Source organism: Malaclemys terrapin, chromosome 5, assembly GCF_027887155.1.
Source record: "Malaclemys terrapin pileata isolate rMalTer1 chromosome 5, rMalTer1.hap1, whole genome shotgun sequence".
NCBI lineage: Eukaryota > Metazoa > Chordata > Testudines > Emydidae > Malaclemys > Malaclemys terrapin.
This window is the reverse complement of record NC_071509.1, coordinates 67,303,648-67,323,581: the sequence shown is the minus strand read 5'-3', so window position 1 is coordinate 67,323,581 and position 19,934 is coordinate 67,303,648. Positions and strand designations below refer to the sequence as shown.

The 19,934-nt window shown below is 37.7% G+C and overlaps 1 protein-coding gene across 3 annotated transcripts in view; it reads left to right on the top strand.

Annotated features, from left to right (window-relative positions):
- The window catches only part of NEIL3 (nei like DNA glycosylase 3), a 41,637-nt gene extending 37,774 nt beyond the window's left edge, over nt 1-3,863 (top strand). For all 3 annotated transcript variants that reach the window (XM_054028796.1, XM_054028798.1, XM_054028797.1), the window contains 2 exons: nt 776-950; nt 2,386-3,863. In XM_054028796.1, coding sequence (XP_053884771.1) covers nt 776-950; nt 2,386-2,568 — 358 coding nt within the window. In that variant the 3' untranslated portion in view covers nt 2,569-3,863. The remainder of the gene's footprint in view (nt 1-775; nt 951-2,385) is intronic.
- The last annotated feature ends 16,071 nt before the right edge of the window (nt 3,864-19,934 follow it).

The following is a 19,934-nucleotide window of genomic DNA, read 5'->3' as shown; positions in this document are numbered from 1 at the left end:
GAATGAATCTCTTACATTTTCACTAGTGGAAGGCTGTTCCACTCCGGAAACATGACATGTAACCTGTACCTGTTAAAACAGATTCCTTTTTTCTCTAAAACACTTTTTAAAGAAAACTCACCTAATTTAAACTGTAGGTAACTAAGAAATATGCCCTTCTGTGTTGAATTCAGATACAATCTCCAACTATTCTTAATAACAGTAGGGGAGAACAAAGCTTCCCTACCAGCTTTATAAGAGAAGTTTCCGCTCAGTCAGCTAGACAGTTCCTTGTTGGAATATGATTGGGATCATTACAGTAGATTTGATCAGAGTGTGGAAAATTTTCTCTAAAGTGAACAAGTAGGTAAAGATCCTTGTCTAAGCTATTTGTGATGGTTTTCCATTGCATGAGAGACTGAGAGAAGATGGTAACTGTAATCTTTCTTGCTGCTGAAATTCAGGATGTTTTAAACTAGATAAAATCCGACCCATAGTGGGAAAACTGGTATATATGTAAAAGGCCTGAGGTAAGACAGCTTCTAGATGTAGATTGGAATTTACTACATTTTTTTTTTTTAGAAGTTTAAATTTAGCATTCAATGTCAGTGAAATCCATCCATTTTATATATAAAGAACCAAAGGGGTGGATTAGAAAAATTCTATCCAGCTGTCACTCTGTGCAAAGGTACATTATTGACAATCCTGTTTTACAAGCAGGAGTGTGTGTGGGGGTTTTTGGTGGTGTAATCCCTTTAATATTATGCAGGAGTTATTTTGTAACCTGTCATTACAGTGAACATCGTGTTAACATGACAGATGGTATTTGTACCTTAAATGCGGTCAGTCCTCGCTGCAGTAAACACAACCGCCTCTGCAGTCTCAGAGTTGTGAGAAAGGAGGGAGAAAACAAGGGCAGACAATTTTATACTTGTCCTCTACCCAGAGGGACTCAATGTGACTATTTCAAAGTAAGTACAAGATCTCGGGCCTTAATTTTAAGCTTCCCAATGAAACTATTATTCATCAGTCAAAACCCCCTTTTTTGCTTTAACTAAGTCCTTTTTTCTCAAATATTTTTATGTTTTAGAAAGTATGAATAATACTTACATTAATACCTAATGTTCACAAATTCATATACTTTCCTATTTATTAAATAGAAAAAAAACACCATGGAAAATGGATGCGATTCTGGCCAATTGTTTTGTTTTGTACCTGAGGAAGGTTGGATTGTTGTAGACTTTAACATTACTATTATTCAAAAGTAATGTCTGAGGGAGATCCCACTTTGGCTACATCTATGCTATCTGCTAGGCGTGTTTCTCCTGCTCGCATACATATACTCATGCTGGCTCTCATCAAGTTAGTGCAAGTATAAATAGCAGTGTAGCCGCGGTGGCAGCAGAGGGTATGTGCTCGGTCTGGTTTAGCCATATCTCTGCAGCCACCACCCATACCATCACAGCTACACTGCTATTTATACTTGTGATGGCTCAATGAGAGCAGGGGAATCACACCCCTAGCTTGGAGTGTAAACCTTGCCTGTACACATTTCAATTACTACTGAATTATTAGTAGTAGTGAAGAATCAGAGTATAACTGTGTATGCATATTTGCAATCTTCTACATCTGAGCACTATAGGAAAATGAAATTTTATCTTAGATACAATTTCAAAAGTACCCAGGTCCCACTAACTTTCAGCGTGACTTAGGCGCCTAAGAGCCAGAATTTCAAAAGTATTTAGGTGAGGTGCAGATAGTTACCTAATGGGATTTTCAAAAGTGCCTTAGCAGGGTAGGCACATAACTCCCAGTTCACATGCTCAGTTCTTGAGGCTATCACTCGGGTAAAGAAAATGTGTGTACCACCTCCGGAGTGTGGTGAATTTAGACCCATTGTTCTATTGCACTTTGTACATGGGGTGGGGCAGACTGGTGCATTTAAGTCAGTGGCTTTAGGACCATGTGACCAAGAAAGATTCCCCCTCAAATGCCACAAGTCTAATTAGTAACAGCAGTTGCTTCCCTTCGTTATTCTTAGTAAAATGAGGGAATTGCAACTTAGACCTATTGATCTACGCATGTGACTGTCAGGCCACTGAGAAGAACTTATAACACAATAATTCATTTGCAACACTCATCATTCAGAAGAAAGGTGCATTTTAATACCAAGTTGAAGTAATTTACTGTAACTTCAGTTATAGCTATGGAAGTCAAACTACCTGACTCTAAGAAATGAAACCTGCAGTTTTAAGGGGAGCTTTTTTTTTTGATTGCCACTTGCATGGCTGAATCGAGTGGGAGGGCTTATTCTGTAGGTCTGAATTTTTGTCATTGGTCCATAAAAAGGAATTTAACCATTAGACACAGTAACACCCATGGTAAATTAATAATTTCTCTTTACAGTGGGCAGACTTACAGTTTCCATTCTGCAATCATGGGAAACACTGCATTATGAGGACAGTGTTGAAGATTGGGCCTAATAATGGAAAGAACTTTTTTGTGTGTCCCCTTGGTAAGGATAAACAGTGTGATTTCTTCAAGTGGACAGAAAATGGACCAGGAATGAAGATTATTCCAGGATGTTGAGATTTTCATCTATAGTGACATTGTACTTTTCATACTATGTGTACTATAGTTCTCTGCTCCAAAGGATATTATTTTAGGAGATTCATTCTCAGGTGACATTTCACAATAAAATTTTTGCCTAGATGGTGTTTGGAAAGGAGAAGTGTGAGGTAGGGGTTAGAGAAAATTTTATTTTTTGTTCATTCCTTGTCATTGTAGCTGTTTTATCTAACTGTAACATCTTTCAGAATTAGCAGTTAATGTATCTGGCATTCTGAAAGTTAAACAATGGTAACATATCATTAGCATGCTAGTTTCCTGGGAGAAGACCTAGTCTGAAGGGGGAATAATGTATCTGTAATTAAAATGTAGCTGTCACTTGCAGTTTGTGATGTATTGTAATATTCTGTCAGTGCAGTATTTTTGGTTTTGATTGGAGTCTGTCTGTTCCTTATATAGGTGTCGCGTTAGTTCCTCAGCATAGCAGGTGTTCAAATATTTATTGTTATATGTGAACTTCTCATATAATGGAAGGTGAAAATTTGGCGTTCAATAAAATTTAAGAAAAAAATCACTCTTTAAATTTATTTATACAGATCCATGTTTAATAGTTCGTTATGAGGATCACTATTTGTACACTTAAATCTTGTCATACTTAATGAGTTCACTATTGTTGGCTAGACTTGTAATAGAAGACACTAACATTTGTTTTATAATTTTACAAATCTCTCTAATGGATATTTTAATCTGTCTTAATGCCTCTAGTGCCACTTAATAGACCCCTGAAAGGATGTTACTAGTGTGCTATTGTATAACAATACTAAAGACCCTAATTCTGTTGTGATTCACAATCAGTGTAAATCCGTTAAGCAGCCGTGCTATTTATTCTTAACAGCTTCTGGAAATTTATGTTTGCATATGTCATGTCTGTGTGGCTGTTGTTCAGGATCATGGAAAAGAGGAAGAAATGGAGGGAGTAATCAAAAAACCTTACGCTTCCTCACTAAAATATAATCTGCTCAAAGTAGTAAGCAAACTAAAATCTAACTAAAGCCTCAATTATAAAACCCTGTGACCTTTGTTCCACAAAGCACTAATGCATCTTTATAATACAATGAAAATATTAAATTACATAGAAAATAAGAACACGAGTAAAAGGTTTATTTAGGTGACAGACTACTAAAGGGACAATGCCTTCATTTTACAGAGTCTCCCTTACCTCTTACAACACTCAGATCGTAAAAATTAAAGCCTTTAAATTTTGTTCAACCTGTGTTGTCAATTTTACTTTGTGAAACCTGACTGAAGTGCAAAATGAAAACAAGTCATTTGTCACTTTCTTGGTTCTCCTGCACAGGCATAATTCTGCAGTGCTTGAGTTGTAAACACTTCAAGGAAATGACTAAAGTCAAAATAAACATTTTTCAGATTTTTTTTAAAATAGTAGCTTAACACTAGCTTATATTAAATTCTTTTTAAAAAAAAACAGTAATTTTTGGCACAGTCCATCTTGCTAACAGGGTCAACCTTGAAACTAGAACTGGATGAAACTTTTCAAATTTTGACATTTCAAAAAAAGGACGAATTCTTGAATATTGACAAAAGGGCAAATTCTTGAATTCTTTTTAGTCAGTTGTTAAAGCCAAACTAGTTGTTAAATGCTATGCTATACAAACTGAAACAAATGCATCTCACTATTTTTAGGTTAAAGGATTATAGTTGTTTGCAGATTTTTTTTCGTGCCCTATTCCAGCAATTTGGGAATCCATATAGAAAAATATCAGACTTGAAAGGCTAACAATCTGATCAAAGAGCAGTGAGCTACAGAAAGCAATCAAATATTAATTTGCTTTTTAATCAGAATTCCCCATTGAAACAAGTGGTCAGTCCTGCGTAAACTGAAGGCATGATTTGCACCATGCATAACATCAGCAGATCAGAAAAGGGGCTTCTACTCTTTAAAATGTCTGCTTTTAGGATCTGATCCAACATCCAGTGAAGTCAATGAATAGACTCCTAATGATTTCAGTAGGTTTTGGATTAGGCATTTAATACTGCTATTTGGGCAACATTTGAAAAAAGTCTCTCGCTATAAATTGCAGAAAGCAATTTAGAAATTGGAGCAAGAAATATGTTAAACTAAATATTTTTTCATGGTTATTGACTCATCTCTTTAATAATGAATGTTCACGAAGCCTGAATAATTTAAATGTATTAGAAATAAGTTACTGCATTAAAAAACTGCATTATTTTAAAATGGTACATGTTGTATCAAAGCTTGCAGTTAATTTTTTTTATTATTGTAAAAAAGCAAGCTCTGCTGAAAGTTTATTTCCAGGACTTTCCTATTAATAGCCAGCAGTGAGTATAACAATTAAACATATTAGCACATTAAAGCCTAAAGCATAGACTCAAACATAGCATCAAAGGGATGTCCTAGGATAGCCTACTAAGTAATGAGAAGTGACTGCAGATAAGTAGCTTGTGAACAGCTGCATAAACTCAAGTTTTGTTTTAAATCTGAGGCTTCACACCAACCAACTCTGTGGTTCTACTGGGGGAGTGATTGGGCAGAATGGCCTCCCTGGCCTGGACCCGAGAGGTGAGTTGTTATTGGACTTCTGTGCTAGTCATGGATTGTTCATAATGAATACCATCTCAGAACACAAGGTTGCTCATAAATGTACTTGGTACCAGAGCACCTTGGGCCAAAGATCGAGGATTGACTTCATAGTCATCTTGTCAGACCTAAGGCCATATGTTCTGGACACTCAGGTGAAGAGGGGCAGAGCTGGCAACTGATCACCACTTGGTGGTGAGGTGGATTTGACGCATGGGACACTGGGCGGATAGACACAGGAGGCTCAAATGATCCGTATGGGTCACCGGGAATGTCTGATGAAAGACCTTGTGCGGAAAGACTTCAATTCCCACCGCTGGAAGAACTTCTGCATTCTGGGTGAGGTCTTGGACATCGAGTCTGAGTGGACCATGTTCAGGGCCTCAATCGTTGAGGCAGCCACGAAAAGCTGTGACCTGAAGGCGATTGGTCGCTGTCATGGTGGCAACACTAGAACCTGCTGGTGGACTCAAGTGGTGAGGAAATCTCTCAAGTCAAAAGAGGCCTTCCGAGCAATGCTTGTGAACTGGACTCCTGATACAGTTGAGAGGTACCAGTTGACTAAGAGGGCTGCGCCTGTGGCAGTTGAAGCAAAAGCCGCTTCCCATAGCCCCCATTGGCCTGGAATGGCAAACCACGGCCAGTGGGAGCTGCGATTGGTCAAGCCTGTGGATGCTGCAGGTAAACAAACCATCCCGGCCTGCCAGCAGATTTCCCCGACAGGCCACGTGCCAAAGGTTGCCGATCCCTGGTCTACATGCTTGGCAATGCTCTCTGAAACCACTAAAGTGAGGTCTTCTAGGGTTCATACCCTGCTGACAGATCATTTGGGGGATTCTTACATTTGCATTAGTGTGTTTCTGGTTTTTAACCTGGTTTATTGTATTTCTTAAACAGATTTTCACTATGAAACCTATTACACATGAAAACAAAACAGGTTTTTTAGATTTCAGTACTTTATCAGAAATGTTGATGGCTTAGGTTACATGCTGGTTTGAAGGTAGCAGACTATGATAGCAAAGCTTTGAGTGAAAAGGGAGCCATCTTTCCCAAGGATAGTTTGGAACTTAAATCCCACTGAAAAAATGAGAAGGGGTAGCCATCTTCACTAGGAGTCCCTGAGGAAACTGTTTCAACTTGTATCTGTACACAGATAGGAAAAATGGGGTATGCTGAAACTGGTATATCAAGTTGTTATAACTACAAGCCCATTATACAAGCTCCTCTTTAAATAAACATTTTCTTTTCAATGGATGTGATCGTCTAGTGCAGTAATACTGTAAACAGAAGTGTAACTAATTTTTCAAATTATCTGACCTGCAGCATCACTCTTAAAGGCCAGTCATTCAGCCTTGTGCAGGAACTAGTACTATTTCACATTTTAATAACCACACAGATTTCCTTGTAAAGCAGTGTGAACTTTGCTAAGATGCTGGGTAAAATTGTTTGAGGATAAGAGCAAGGTCATATTAGAAATGAGAAGTAGAATATTTAAATCCAGAAAATGCTAATGTCATACCCAGTCAGTTTTATGTTAGCACGTTCTCTATTATTTCATGTTGAATGTACAAGGGAGTAAGTCTTTGGCTTTGAAAGGAATACTTGTTTTCCAGTGTATGACATACTGGTTATAGTCAACACATTTTATACTTTAGCCTCAGGCCTTTATCCTCTTTATTTGGATTGATTTTATTACCATTTATTTTCTAAGGGCCATGTACTGTTCTCAGACCATACACATAACTCCCCTTTGATGTTAATAGGCATTCCACAACTGGATCGAGGGTAGTCAATGGCCTTTAAGTTCATAATTCACGAGAGAAAAAAGAGGCAACTCATAAGATACCCACAGTATATATTCAAAATTTAAGAAACTATTAAGGCATAATTGTGACAAAAGGTTTTTTCCCATTCTACTGCAGAGAGATTCAAGTTTGAGCTACATATTTAAAAAAAATGCCTTTGCATGCAAAATGCAAGTTGCTCATAATGTTTTCCTGTAGCTATAAAAAATGTACATGAGAACTCAACATGTAAACCCTAGTATGAGAAAAATTGTGGGTGAAATTTCAAGGCTAGGCTTAAGACCCTTGAAAGAGGGCATGCTTTTATCTATCTGTTGGCTGCCCATCCCCATAACATCCAAGCACCTTTCAATTAAAATCAAAAGTGGGAGCTAAGTCCCTGTTTCACTTCATGGAGTCTCTGGCCCATCTCCCTTTTTCAGGTGAAAACTCTGCCTGGGGTAAGGATTTTGATTTTGTAGACTTTATGTCAGTCACTTGCCTTACAATTAGAGGTGTTTTAAATAAAACCTTTGTGTAACTTGTTCTGTAGGAAGCAAGAGATTAAAAAACCATAAACCCAACAACACTAAATCAAAAGCAATTTTAATATTTTCCACTGTTGGAAATATATTTACTTTGCTCTAAAAAAACAAAAGCAATTGACTGCTGCCATATTTTTGCTTATGAATTTTTGCTTATGACCTCTCCTATAACCTCCAAAACACTATCCCAAACAAGAATTACTATATAATGGTAGCTAATAGGCTTCTCGGTGGCTTATAGTCATCACCATTTTGCCTTCTATTCTGGATCTTACCTGTACTCACCTACACTTTTATGCATTTAAACTGACATTTGGCCTGTGCTCTTGATGCCAGCAATCAATGTTCAGCATCCAGTTTGAATTTACACATTGTACCTGCCTTCCCTTTCATTCCTCTAATACCTCAAAGCTTATTTCCATTTTTTTTTCACTTGAGCATTCAGGATATAAACTAAAAATCCAGTCAGACCATTGTAGAAATACAGTATAACCAATTTTTTGTAGCATGCAACATAACAAAATGTATAAAAATCCAATCAAAAGCAGAAAGAGAAGGCTGAAGTTTTTTTTATTATAGTTGGAACAGAAGGTGATAAGAGCAGACATTCAAGGAAATAAATGGGTAAGAATAGATCCTCACACTTAAATAAAAACCTAATTTAAAATTCCATGGACACACAAGCTCCCTGCTCAGTTCTACCTCTGCAAAGTTATGAGGTGGTGGAACTTGGAAATGTACAGACATCTAAATGTAACTGGTGCTTTGGTTGTTTTACTGGCTGCAAGACGACCTCGTCTCTTGGCTGCCAATAGTCACTTCTCCATGATGTGCAAATCTCCTTGGACCCAGATTTTATCATTTTCATTGTGAAAGCAGGTTCAAATAACATAGCCATTTTCTAGCTCTTAGGGTTGTGGGTGTGAGCCAGTAATTTAGTATTTGTTTTTAGTAGGAAGGCTTAAGATGAATGACACCTTGGCGCAGATAGCTGGGTGTACAATTGAAAGTAAGGCCCTAGCTATCGAGAGACAAGGAAAGAGACAAAAGAAGCCAAGATTAGAAGTGCAAAATGAAAGTCTAAGTGGATAAGAGTGAGGGAAAGTTTTAAAAAACAAGAGGATTGTTCCTAGTTATATTTGGATATGGTTAGCACACCAATGATGGTGGAAGTGATATGGCCCTGCTCTTTGAGTGACATCTGACTGCAGCATTTTGCAAGCTTTTTTGCTTCACAAATACAAATTGGTAAACAGACTTGCACTACTTTATAAGGAATGTGATTAAAGCATGGAAAAGAACTACAGCAGAGGAAGAATCAAGGAATGATATCAAGATGGTAACAGACTTCTACATAGGATTGAGGTGGAACAGTGTTCAACATTAAGGATGACCAAGATTTTTGGACTTAGGAAAAATTTGAAGTCTGATATTAAGAAGAATGACAGCATAGATATGTACCAAACAAAGAGGACTCTTTACCTTGGATAATGTCTTCACTCTGAAGAATTTAGAAGAAGAAAATCAGAATGCACCCAAAAGCTGACAGAATCCAGATAGATAAGATTCACGGGAAAAAGAATGAGACAAGAAAAATATGAAGTAGCAAGGTGTCTCCTCCAGATTCAAACACGTATCTGAGAGTTATTTTAATCAAGAAATCAGATCTCTAGTTGGCACACTTTTGGTAAATGATATCCATGTATTAAAGAGTATTTATTCTGAGATTAAACTGCCAAATATGATAATCAACTCTGTTTTCTCACATCACCCAGGCCTTAGAATATGACAATCATGCTCATTTAATTGCCCCACGTGCACTTTGTCCATTAAGCCATCTCCACTGGCATCTATTCTAGAATTCCAGTACCATTCAGACAGTGGCCATTTAAAACGTTTCCTTTCCTCCCAATGTAGCATTTCTTCCACCAGAAATCCACTGGTTCAGGAAATAGTCAGTCCTAATCCAGTGCCAGAGTTATGGTTGATAGCTAGCAGACTTGCAGTGTTAAAGACAGGCACCACATCCATTGGTCCATCCTGGGCTAGAAGCAAATACTGTAAATTCTGAGATATTGGACTTTAGTGTCATGACATTTAGCTAAAAAAAAGTTTTTAGTGGTTTTATTTAAATTTAGTTAATTTTGTTCTCCCTTGGTTCCTTACAGTTGGGACCATTGCTACTACAGAGGGTCAGAAGTGAAGGAATACACTTAGCTTATTTTTGTATTTGACATTTCTTAAATACTTTGTCAAATGTATGACAATGTGTATGGTGGCAGATTTTATTTACCCTAATGTGAGATAACCCACATAATTGATTAATGGCTTTGCAATTACTGAGTAATGCAACCATCTGCTATTCATGCTGATGTAAACGTTACACCACTCTACTAGGAGTTCTCTATATACATAACAGGTATTTCCAAAGTGAAGAACTACATAATATTTTGGCCTTCGATTAAAATTCAGAAGAGAAATGCAAATACATGTGGTAGTTGTGCTTAACTTTTACACTTACTGCGCACTGCAATATTTTCCCATACCGTGAAATCTTCTCTATGTAAAAAGTATACTTCAAAGTAGTGTGACTTACCATAGTGAACCCTGGTAAAAACATTGATGTTGAGTGTGCTTTATATTTAATTTTAAATTGAAAAAGTAGTAACTAAACTTCCAATGTAATAATTTTAATTGAAAACCAAAGTTAAAAGCAGTTTCCAAAGAAGCTAGTGACAGACATGCACAACTCAATGCTTGGTGCATAGGACAGAAAAACAGGTTCAGAAAGATAAACCAAAATAGGACTTAGATTAAAACATAGTTCTAAATACTAAACTAGATTAAAAACAAGACAAAAGTTGTGTTTAAGAATGTAAGATTATAGTGTTTCAGTTGTCCTCTTCCCTGTTTTTAGTTAGCCTTCTACAATTACATATTTTTCATAAGTGAAGGATTCATTCAAAGGTTAGCTTGATTTCCTAATAATAATAAAACATATTATATATTCTCAACCTCTTGTGGTTTACAATTTAGCCTGATGTATAGTGTAATATCCTACAATGACATCCTGTTATGTTTATTTACAAAGAGTGATTAGTCACTAGTAATTGTGTATTGTAATCTTCTCTTCTCCCATTCTCCTCGTGTGAACCTTAACACACCTTCATCTATCTCAAAACAAGAGGCAAAGATCAGTCAGTCATAGGTGGAATACTAGCCCCAATTTGCCCCATTTTAGAACTTTCAAAGCAAGAAACAAAACTGTAGAAGGAAAGTGATAGGTAAGGATAGTGGCACTTCTTAAGCAGGGAAACCAAAGAGATGGGAAAATGGGAGAACAGGACGAAAAATTCATGGTAAATAATATTCCCTTGTTTTAGCTATGACTCTCTTCTGTTGTAATCCACCAGTGTTTATTATTAGTAGATGTTGCAAGTAACATTACCCTACAGGAAGTTTTGAGTATAAATCTGTACAATAGATCACTGACAGAGAGCTCTAAATCTGCAGTAAAAAGGCAGGGCCAAACTAAAAAACTGTCTTGGAAATAGGAAATGGATATCTCAGCCTACCAAGTTTTAGATGTTGCCATACTTTGAGAAGGCTACATTATAATTCTGGTTTAAAATATCTTATCTTGGTCATAAGAAGGCAGCATACAGTCACTTAGTGGGCAATTGTTTTAAACGTTTTCTAACTGGGAAGGAAAGGATAGATGAATTTATATACTACCTATCATTGACAGATCTTTGCTTCCCACTTCTTGGCAGAGCCACAATGCTGTGTTTAAGGCAATCACCAGGAAGGATGAGAGTTTGTAAGAATATTTCCATTCTGTTCTATGTGATTTTCTTTAATATTCTGGGATTCAAGTACAAAGCAGAAAAGCAATCTCTTAGTGCCTACCTTCAATCTCAGGAGAAGGCACCTCTTCCCCAGGGTTTTTGTATCAAAGCTCCTAGCTATCCTTGCACCACAGGATCAGAGTCATGAGATCTGCAATCAATCTGGGCCCACTCCTTAAGATTCACATCCAGAATGGCCAAGTGCAAAGGAAGTAACTTACCTGAGGGTCTGTTGAGGTTTTTTTATACAGTGGGTGGGAGATAATGGAGGTTGAGTTTGAGAAGGTCTTTTAGAAGACTCCATCTCCCTAGGCAAATATTGAAGTCACTACCCGGCAAAGCTAGGCTTCAGTGGGTAAGAGTCTACAGTTAAGTTGTCTTCATATTCAAGAGTTGGCCAGAGCACTGAAGATGAAGAGCTTTTGTTGTCTTGACGATGAAATGTAGGGAGCTCTATGCTCAGTGGTAAGATGAGGGTAGGAGGAAGCTGTGTGGAAAAAAGAACCCAAGGCTGTAATACCTCATGGAAGGACTGCTTTTACTGAGCCTAAGGTAAAGAACTGGGAAGAAGGAGGCAAACTGCAAGTTATACACCATCTATGACTGGTATATCTTTGCCTCCTGCTCCCTAACAGATAATGCTGTATTTCCTGCATAGGAAGTTGCCAGGTACAACTGGAGAAAAGGGATGAACAACAAAACCACCTTGCATATAGAGTAATTCAGTTCACTGTACCTTGTACATAATGAGTACTTTTCCACCATCAAATAATGTCATTAAGTTATTTTAAAAGAACTGAATTAGGAAAACTATGATGTAAATTCAAACACAGTTTTTTGAATAAGACAGGACTAAATCTTTTGCTATTACATATTAGTACTTACTTTTACATGATCTCACACATACAAATGGAAATGATTGCTCACTGTGCTTTACAATAAATATTCAAGCAACGTAAGCTGTAAAATACAACCTTGCAATTTAAGTGACATTAATTTAACATTATGCTTTAGTCATTCTATAGACACTGAAAAACTAATTATTTCAAGTGGAATTTTGAAGGTAAAGGTGGTGGGTTTCAACTTCTTAGAGTACTTCCAGCTGAAACAGTCTTGAATGCAAAGGTATAATTTACTCTGATCAGAACCATAAAAAACTCCTTATGCATGTTCTGTGCTTAGTCTATGAACAGTATGAAAGTGATTTTAAAATGCTGTATGCTCAATAGGAAAGGAAGCTGAAAGAACTGAATGAGAAACCAATAGTTCATTGAACTATTTTAAATATCCCCATGAACAGAAATTTGACATCCACCCTCATATGGGTTGTGTTATTGCAAGGCTGTTTTTAAGTTGTATTCATGTTACTTTAAATACTTCAAAAGAAAGTATAGAGTTCAGAGAGAGAACTGAAGCTTACTGGAAATAGGAAGGAACACAGCCACATTTAGGCAAACTTTAAAACGTTTATTACAGTATATTCATGTGTAAACAGTATCTTTTCCCTTCTATTCTCCACCTGCCTACATTTCCCTCTTCTCTTTTTCCAAATCACTTGGTCAAGATCCAGTGTTTTGATACTGCAGCTCTTCACCATAGAAGCACTTGTATCAAGCACTGCACTTTTGTATGAATAGGCTTGTCTTCACTAGAAAATTAGGTTGGGGTAGAACATAACCTCAAGGAGTTTGGTTTTTTTAATACTGTTACTTAATATGACTTTGCCATCAGAATAGACAGGAACAAGTCACGTGCAGTTAACATGACATCTCATGGTTGTGTGCTACCACAACTTAATTTTCTAGTGAAAAGAATCATGCCGGAAGGTAAAAGTTGCTAATCCAAAAAGACCCAAAAAACAAAAACAAAAACCAAAGTGTTTGTCTACTTCTATGTTTTGTGGATAAACAGCAGTGGGAAACATAGGCTCATTCAGCTTTCAGAAAAATGTCATTTTAAAAGTTTATCCATGTGTGATATTTTAAACACAATTACCATAAGTCAAAAAGAAACTAAGAATGTAAAACATAGAAGGTTATGAGGTGCTCAGATAGGTGTTGGTGGTTCAGATAAGTATATAGGAAGAACTTGGAACTTTTAAAATTAGACATGACATGTTTGTATTTTCATTGTTCTGCTTATGTCAGTGTACCCTGACTTTAGAAGGCTGTCATTCCTTTGCAGCAGTAGAGCTCTAAAAGACATGCAATTTTCTTTTCTTTTCAAATTCTCCACTGGAAGTCTTTTGACCTTTATATACATATTAATCCAATATAAATCCTGTGGTGCATTGCATGTGGTAGATTACCTTATTTTTAATTGCTTTCATGAGATTCTTCACTTATTTTTATATCAATTGGTATTTTTACACATACCACATTAAATCAATTAAAAGGCATATTTTACATACATCCATTTTTGCCGTAACTACCTTCAGAGAAACTCTCTTAACAATAATGGAGAATGCAGCATTGACAGCTTTTCTGATAGAGATTTCTTATCATCAGAGATCAGTCCCTGTGAGGTTACTATTAATCAAGCAAAACTAAGTTGCTTTGATCAAAATAGTAATCACAGGGTTCATGGCAATGTTTCAGTGACCACCATCAAGCAGGCTTTGATAGGGAAGAATCTTTGAATGACAGTTTAGGTGAGTGAGTATAATCCCTGTTTACTGACAGTGTAAACCAACAGACTGAAGAATTTTTTATCAGGAACTTGCAGCGAAAGGTGAGATTCTTCACTGGGAATGGTAATGCCAACAGCCTCAAATAGCTCACTGTCCTCAGGGTTCCTTCCCCCCTGCTGCCCATTTTATAGTGTGCTATAGCCTTAGCAACCAATGGAAACTGATTGTGAGCACGCGGCATTTAATGAGTTAGGCAGAGCCTGACCATACTCAATGTTCAGGTGCCTAAATGGTAGGTTTAGCCTCACCTCTTGAAAATCCCATTTGCTGCATAAACCCTTGGCCACAGCTAGAACACCTAAAAACTTTGTGTATCCAGAAATCTCCAGGTATACCTAGTGCCCTTACCCTGTTTTTGAAAATAGCATAGATACTGGAGCACTCATGGAAAAAAATTAGGGGGTGCTTAGCACCCACCAGCAGCCAGCTCCTCCTCCTCCCCCCAGGACCTCCCATCCACCAAGATCAGCTGTTCCATGGTGTGCTGCAGGTGCTGGGGGGAGGGAGGGAGAGAAGCTGGGTTGGGGTGCACTCTGGGTAAGGGATGGATCTGGGTGGGAAGAGGTGGGGCAGAGCAGGGGCCGTGAAGGAAGGGGTGGAGTAGGGGCCTGGAGTGGAGCTGGGGTTGAGCACCCCCGGGGAAAGGAGGAAGCTGGTGCCTGTGATATAAAGTCACATGAAAACACATTAGCATGGGTTTGGTCTCTCACAATTAGTAGAAAATCCAGCTCTAGACAGCGGGCTTATTCTCCTTCCCCAACCCTGTAGGAAACATGAGAATTATTTGCATGTAAAACATACCATTCTTAAGGGAAATATTTCTCGTTTATTTGCATATGAAACATATAGTTTATGTAGGGAGATTAAAGGGAGAGACAATACACCTCAGTTGAAAGGATGAACCTGCTTGTGGCCTTTTATAGACCCCAACATTTGCCAACCTTGTTCCAGGACAATTTCATCCGGGGGGGGGGGGGGGGAGCAGAGAAGGGAGCAGAAGAACTACCAGCTGGTCCAAAGACCTGCTCTGACAAAGGAGCAATTAAGTCAAGCTATTTTTCCTCTGTTTTCTTCTTCCAGAACTGGAGATATGAAAGGCTTTTTTACTTAATATATTTTATTGATAGCGTCCCCTAGTACTAGTGAGGGATTTGTGGTGTTCTTAGCTCACCAGATTTAAATCACATTAATAATGCAAAGAAAGTATTTATTCAAAGATTACAAGAGAGGAAGTAAATAGATAAAAACATTTAAAGGACATTTGTTCCCTATGGTAGAGGTTAGTGAATCTACCTCTGCTAGGGGGAAAAAATACATCATGACATCTACAAATCTCCCACTCTCTCTAGCCCCTCACCACTTTCCTCCAGCCCACAGCAGACGCAGCCTCTGACCCTCAGCAAATATTACTAACACGGCCGCTACTCTGAAACCTATCAGCAAATATTGTCTTTACTATAGTTTAGAGATGTCTGATTTGACAGCTACTTGTATTTCCTTTTCACCTACAATACTTCAAAAAACAGTGATTCTGGCTAAGAGTAGACAGCAATGGTGAATTCTGGATCAGACACAATATAGGTCCACTAACTACACTTTGAGATGTGTAGTAGTTACACCTCAACTGAAATGCCACCACCAATATGGGCTAGACCAGTCACCTAAAATAAAGACTGTAGCCCAGAGCCTCAAAAAGGTACTTAGGCTCCTAAGTTCCATTTATTTAATGGAATTTAGTAAGCTAAATTTACCTTTGAGAATCTGGGCCTGTGTACCTGCCAGCCTCTTCCCCATGGAAAGGGTAGCCCTCCGCTCTGGTGCTCCATCTACCCAGGGATGAGCATTCAAATAGTTTCTTTCTGTGTTTTATACCAAACTTAGACTTGAAACAGTGCCTTTTCCACCACTTCTTACAAGCACTGCAGGAATCTACATAGCTTTTGTAATTGCAGTTATCTTATCTGGAACTCCATATGATTTTGCTACCTTTCATTGGCTTCATGAAGGCATTTGATTCAGTTTGGAGGGAAGCATTACAGAAACAGCCAACATCTTTACTCTCCATTCTTGTTTTCTCTCGACCACTACCCCCCACCCCCAAATCAACCAAAGTGTAAATATCTGACCAATGCAACTTCAGCTTGCTCTAAAGTTGCACTGTTCCTTGCCTACTACTTCCTTTAAAACTGGCCTTAATCTGTTAATTACTTTCATCATGATTTTTCCCAGTACTGACAAAAAGCTTATGCCTCTATTATTATTTAGATCAGCAGGATTTCTTTTCTTCAAGATTGGTACAACTATTGCCTTTAGCCAGTCATCTGGTGCCTCCTGTTGCTCCCATATCTTCTTATATATATTTTTTATAATACTTTGATAGAGGTTGGTCTGCTGGTGTTTAGCAGCTCCGCTGTTACAGTGTCTGTTCCTGCAGCTTTCCTATTTTTTAAACTGCTTCACTGCTCTTTCAGTCTTTTTTGATGGTGGTTCAGTGCTCATACCCATTCTGCCTTGCAAGCTGCCCTATTTATCTACCATGTCTAAAATGCTTGCATTTGGACAAATACAGGATTCAACACTTTGTCAACATGTTCCTTCTATACTTTACCACTTGCATCATTGACCTGATATTGTTTCAATACAACTTAATCTTTTGGTATATAATTTTCTGACTTTTTTATTAATTATTATTATTATTAAAGGTGTTGAGCCTTTCCTTTCCAAAACTTTTGCTCATCTAGTCTTTGTGATTTCTTCTCTGCTTTGCATAATGCTTTTACTTCTTAAGCTATCCCAGCAGTCTTAGTTTGTTTACACTTTTCCTGTAGTGTTTGTCCTGCTTTTCCTTGATTGCTTATGCTTCCCACTAATTTCCTCCACTATGTTTTGTATCACTTCCTTGAATATTTCCCTTCTGATCTTTAGTGATATTTCTTCATCACCACAAATTAAAGGCCTGAACACTCTCCAAGTGTCACCTTGCATGCCTCCCTCACACAGCTATACCTGAACTTATCAAGATCGAATTTGACTCCATTTGCACCCATCTTTTTCATCAACTTTAAGTTAATCTTTCCTATTAGTAGTTCATGATCACTGTCCCATTAAGCAATTCTATAGATCTGAACAGCCAACACTGAACATTTATGCATCTAGGATTTTTATAAGATCAAAGTTTAACTTTCAGTCTCCGTTTTGAAAAGGATTTCATTCTTACGAGTATGAAACACTACAGAAACCTAACTGAAAAGCAATAAGTGCTATAAACTATAGAAATAATACAAATTGTCACAAGACTTGTTTGAAACAGAAAATTTAAGACCTTCCATGCTGACAAGTTCATATTAATTACAAATAATTAAATTCAAATAGCATTATAGTTCATTGACACCACCGTGTATTAACAAATCTCAGACTTCACTTCATGCTCCTAAGAATTACTCCAAACTTTCATAATTACAAAAGCTGAATTCTACCATAACATTTCAGGTTATTTTCATGAGTAAAGCAGATGTCACCCAGTTATAGTTATACCAGTGTGTTGCTCAGTATTGACTTTTAATACTTAAATTTCATTTTGTTCTTTATTGTGAACCTTTATTACCAGTATTTCTTTAGAGACTGATCATCCAGCCATTACACAAGGAAAACTTCTACTAACAGCATATAGACAAAGGATTGTCTTATTTTCACACCATTCTACTAAAACAAAAAAAATAATCATTTTCTTTAGAAAGTGTCAGATTGTACAATTCTTTGGTGATCATCAAGACTCCCATTTTACTGTTGTTTAATGAGATAGGTATTTGTTTTCTGTACAGCTGACCTCTGATTGTTCCCCAGGCTGTATCTTTTTTTTATTGCATCACTGCAGGATTGCTCTATTTAATTGTAACAATGGCTGGCAGAGCAGTAGGAAACTCTGCTAGAGACATGGCATTCTTGGCAGAAAATATGTGACAAAAAGAAACTGTCAATTCTATATTGCTCCTCGGTGTTACAAAAATGACTGTTGCAGATAGAAGTGTTTAGTTAGGGAAAGTTTTTGTCTGTTCAAGCTACAGTATATATCCACCTGCCAAGCTTAGACTCATTTCTCAGAGGCTATATATGATAATTTGCTTTGGAATTTTTCCCATTAGAGTGAATATCCAGGAACAAGACTAAGCCAGCAGTGTACTGTTGTAGTTTAAAATAGCATCTTCCTGTCGGTCTATTTTTTGGGATGACAGCATAATTATTTGAAACTAGAACAGCCATTTTGTTTTCAAGTAGCGTACCACACACTGTAACAACCACCATACCAACAAAGCATGTGTTATAAACAATACGCATGACATTGCCAAGTTAAAGTAAATCTATATAGGCAAGTGTAGTATTGCTTCTAACAAGTTAAAATATACACCAGAACAATGTAGCTGTATGACCAGTTGCACCCTTGTATTCATATGCTACACACTATTGTAATAATCTTTGTACAAAATATGCCATATAAGGTGTCATTTGAAAACAAATAACTTGCTGGTCTATAATATCATGATGAAATATGTTTAGCAACATTATATGTAAATGTATGAATATAAGTTGAAATCATGACTGAAGTGTGTTCACCAGGCAAGTCTGGGAAGTGGGTAAGCCTGTCTCTCAAAGGTAAAAGGATAAGCTGATGCCTCTAGCCAACTTTCAAAGTTGATGGGCTATCATCTATCAAGTGGCCATTCTTTGGCAAGTAACTTAGCAAACAAGAACTCCTTGTCTCTATCCTCACAGTGGGAATGAAGGTTATCTAGGGGTAACTCCCAGGAAAAAAATGCATTTCAAAAGGGGACAACTATAAAAATGAGGGAAATCACCCTAAGTTCTCTCTCCCTATCCATCTCTCTCACTTAAGAAGATTACTTCTGGGGGAATTCTGCACCAAAAAATTAAAAATTCTGCAAAATGTTGCATATTTTATTTGATAAAATAATGCAATACAATCACACTGGTTTCAATTATTTTGGTAATTTATTTAAACTACAATACAATGGATGGAGAATAGGAGTGGGGAGCACTGGAGGAAATCCCCCCAACCCCCTCTGTCTACTAGCAATGTAGCTAGTATTGACCCTTTACTTCTAGTTATTATTCAACAAATATATGCAGCCATATGCTCAATGTTACATCATAGGCAACTGAAGAGCAAGCGGGGGCTGGGAACTCAAACTCACAATTTATATTGGCTATTGACCATCTCCAGAAAGGTCAGCAACAAACAGCTCACAGAGCACATTTTGATAGGAAATATTTTCAGTCCAAAAATTTAGAGCAGTTCTAATCAGTAAAGCACCATAAGCATTTATAAGACCATACTGTCCTTTACAAAAGGACTCCTTTACATGACTCTGGCAATGTATAGGAGCCTTAAAATTTTTACACCTGTTTTATACTCCTGGGGGAATTCACTAAGAACAATGGGAACATTTCACTAAGCAGGCAGGCTGCTACATTCTGCTCTGCCTGAGGGGACAGAGCCTGCCTCACGCATACCTCCTTAGAACTCCCCCACCCCCCAAAAGCCCTGCCCCTCCACATTGAGAGTGTTGCAATAGCGAGCGAGAGGGGCAGAGTGTCTTTCTCACACACTCAACTGCCCAGCCCACTCCTCCGTTGATGCTTTGTCTCTCTACCGGCAGTTCTGGGCACCCAAACTGTTCTGCCTGCACTGCCGGGGAGAGGTGCATGACTGCTCTTGTGGCTTCCCTTTGCTTCCCCAACAGAAGTCATTTTTCTGCATGGAAACAAAGAAATCTGCAGAGGCCATGAATTCTGCACACATGCAGTGGCACACAATTCCCCCAGGAGTAGAAGATAAAAGAAACAGCTGTTGGACTTTAGGAGCGGATCCTGACCTGATAATTT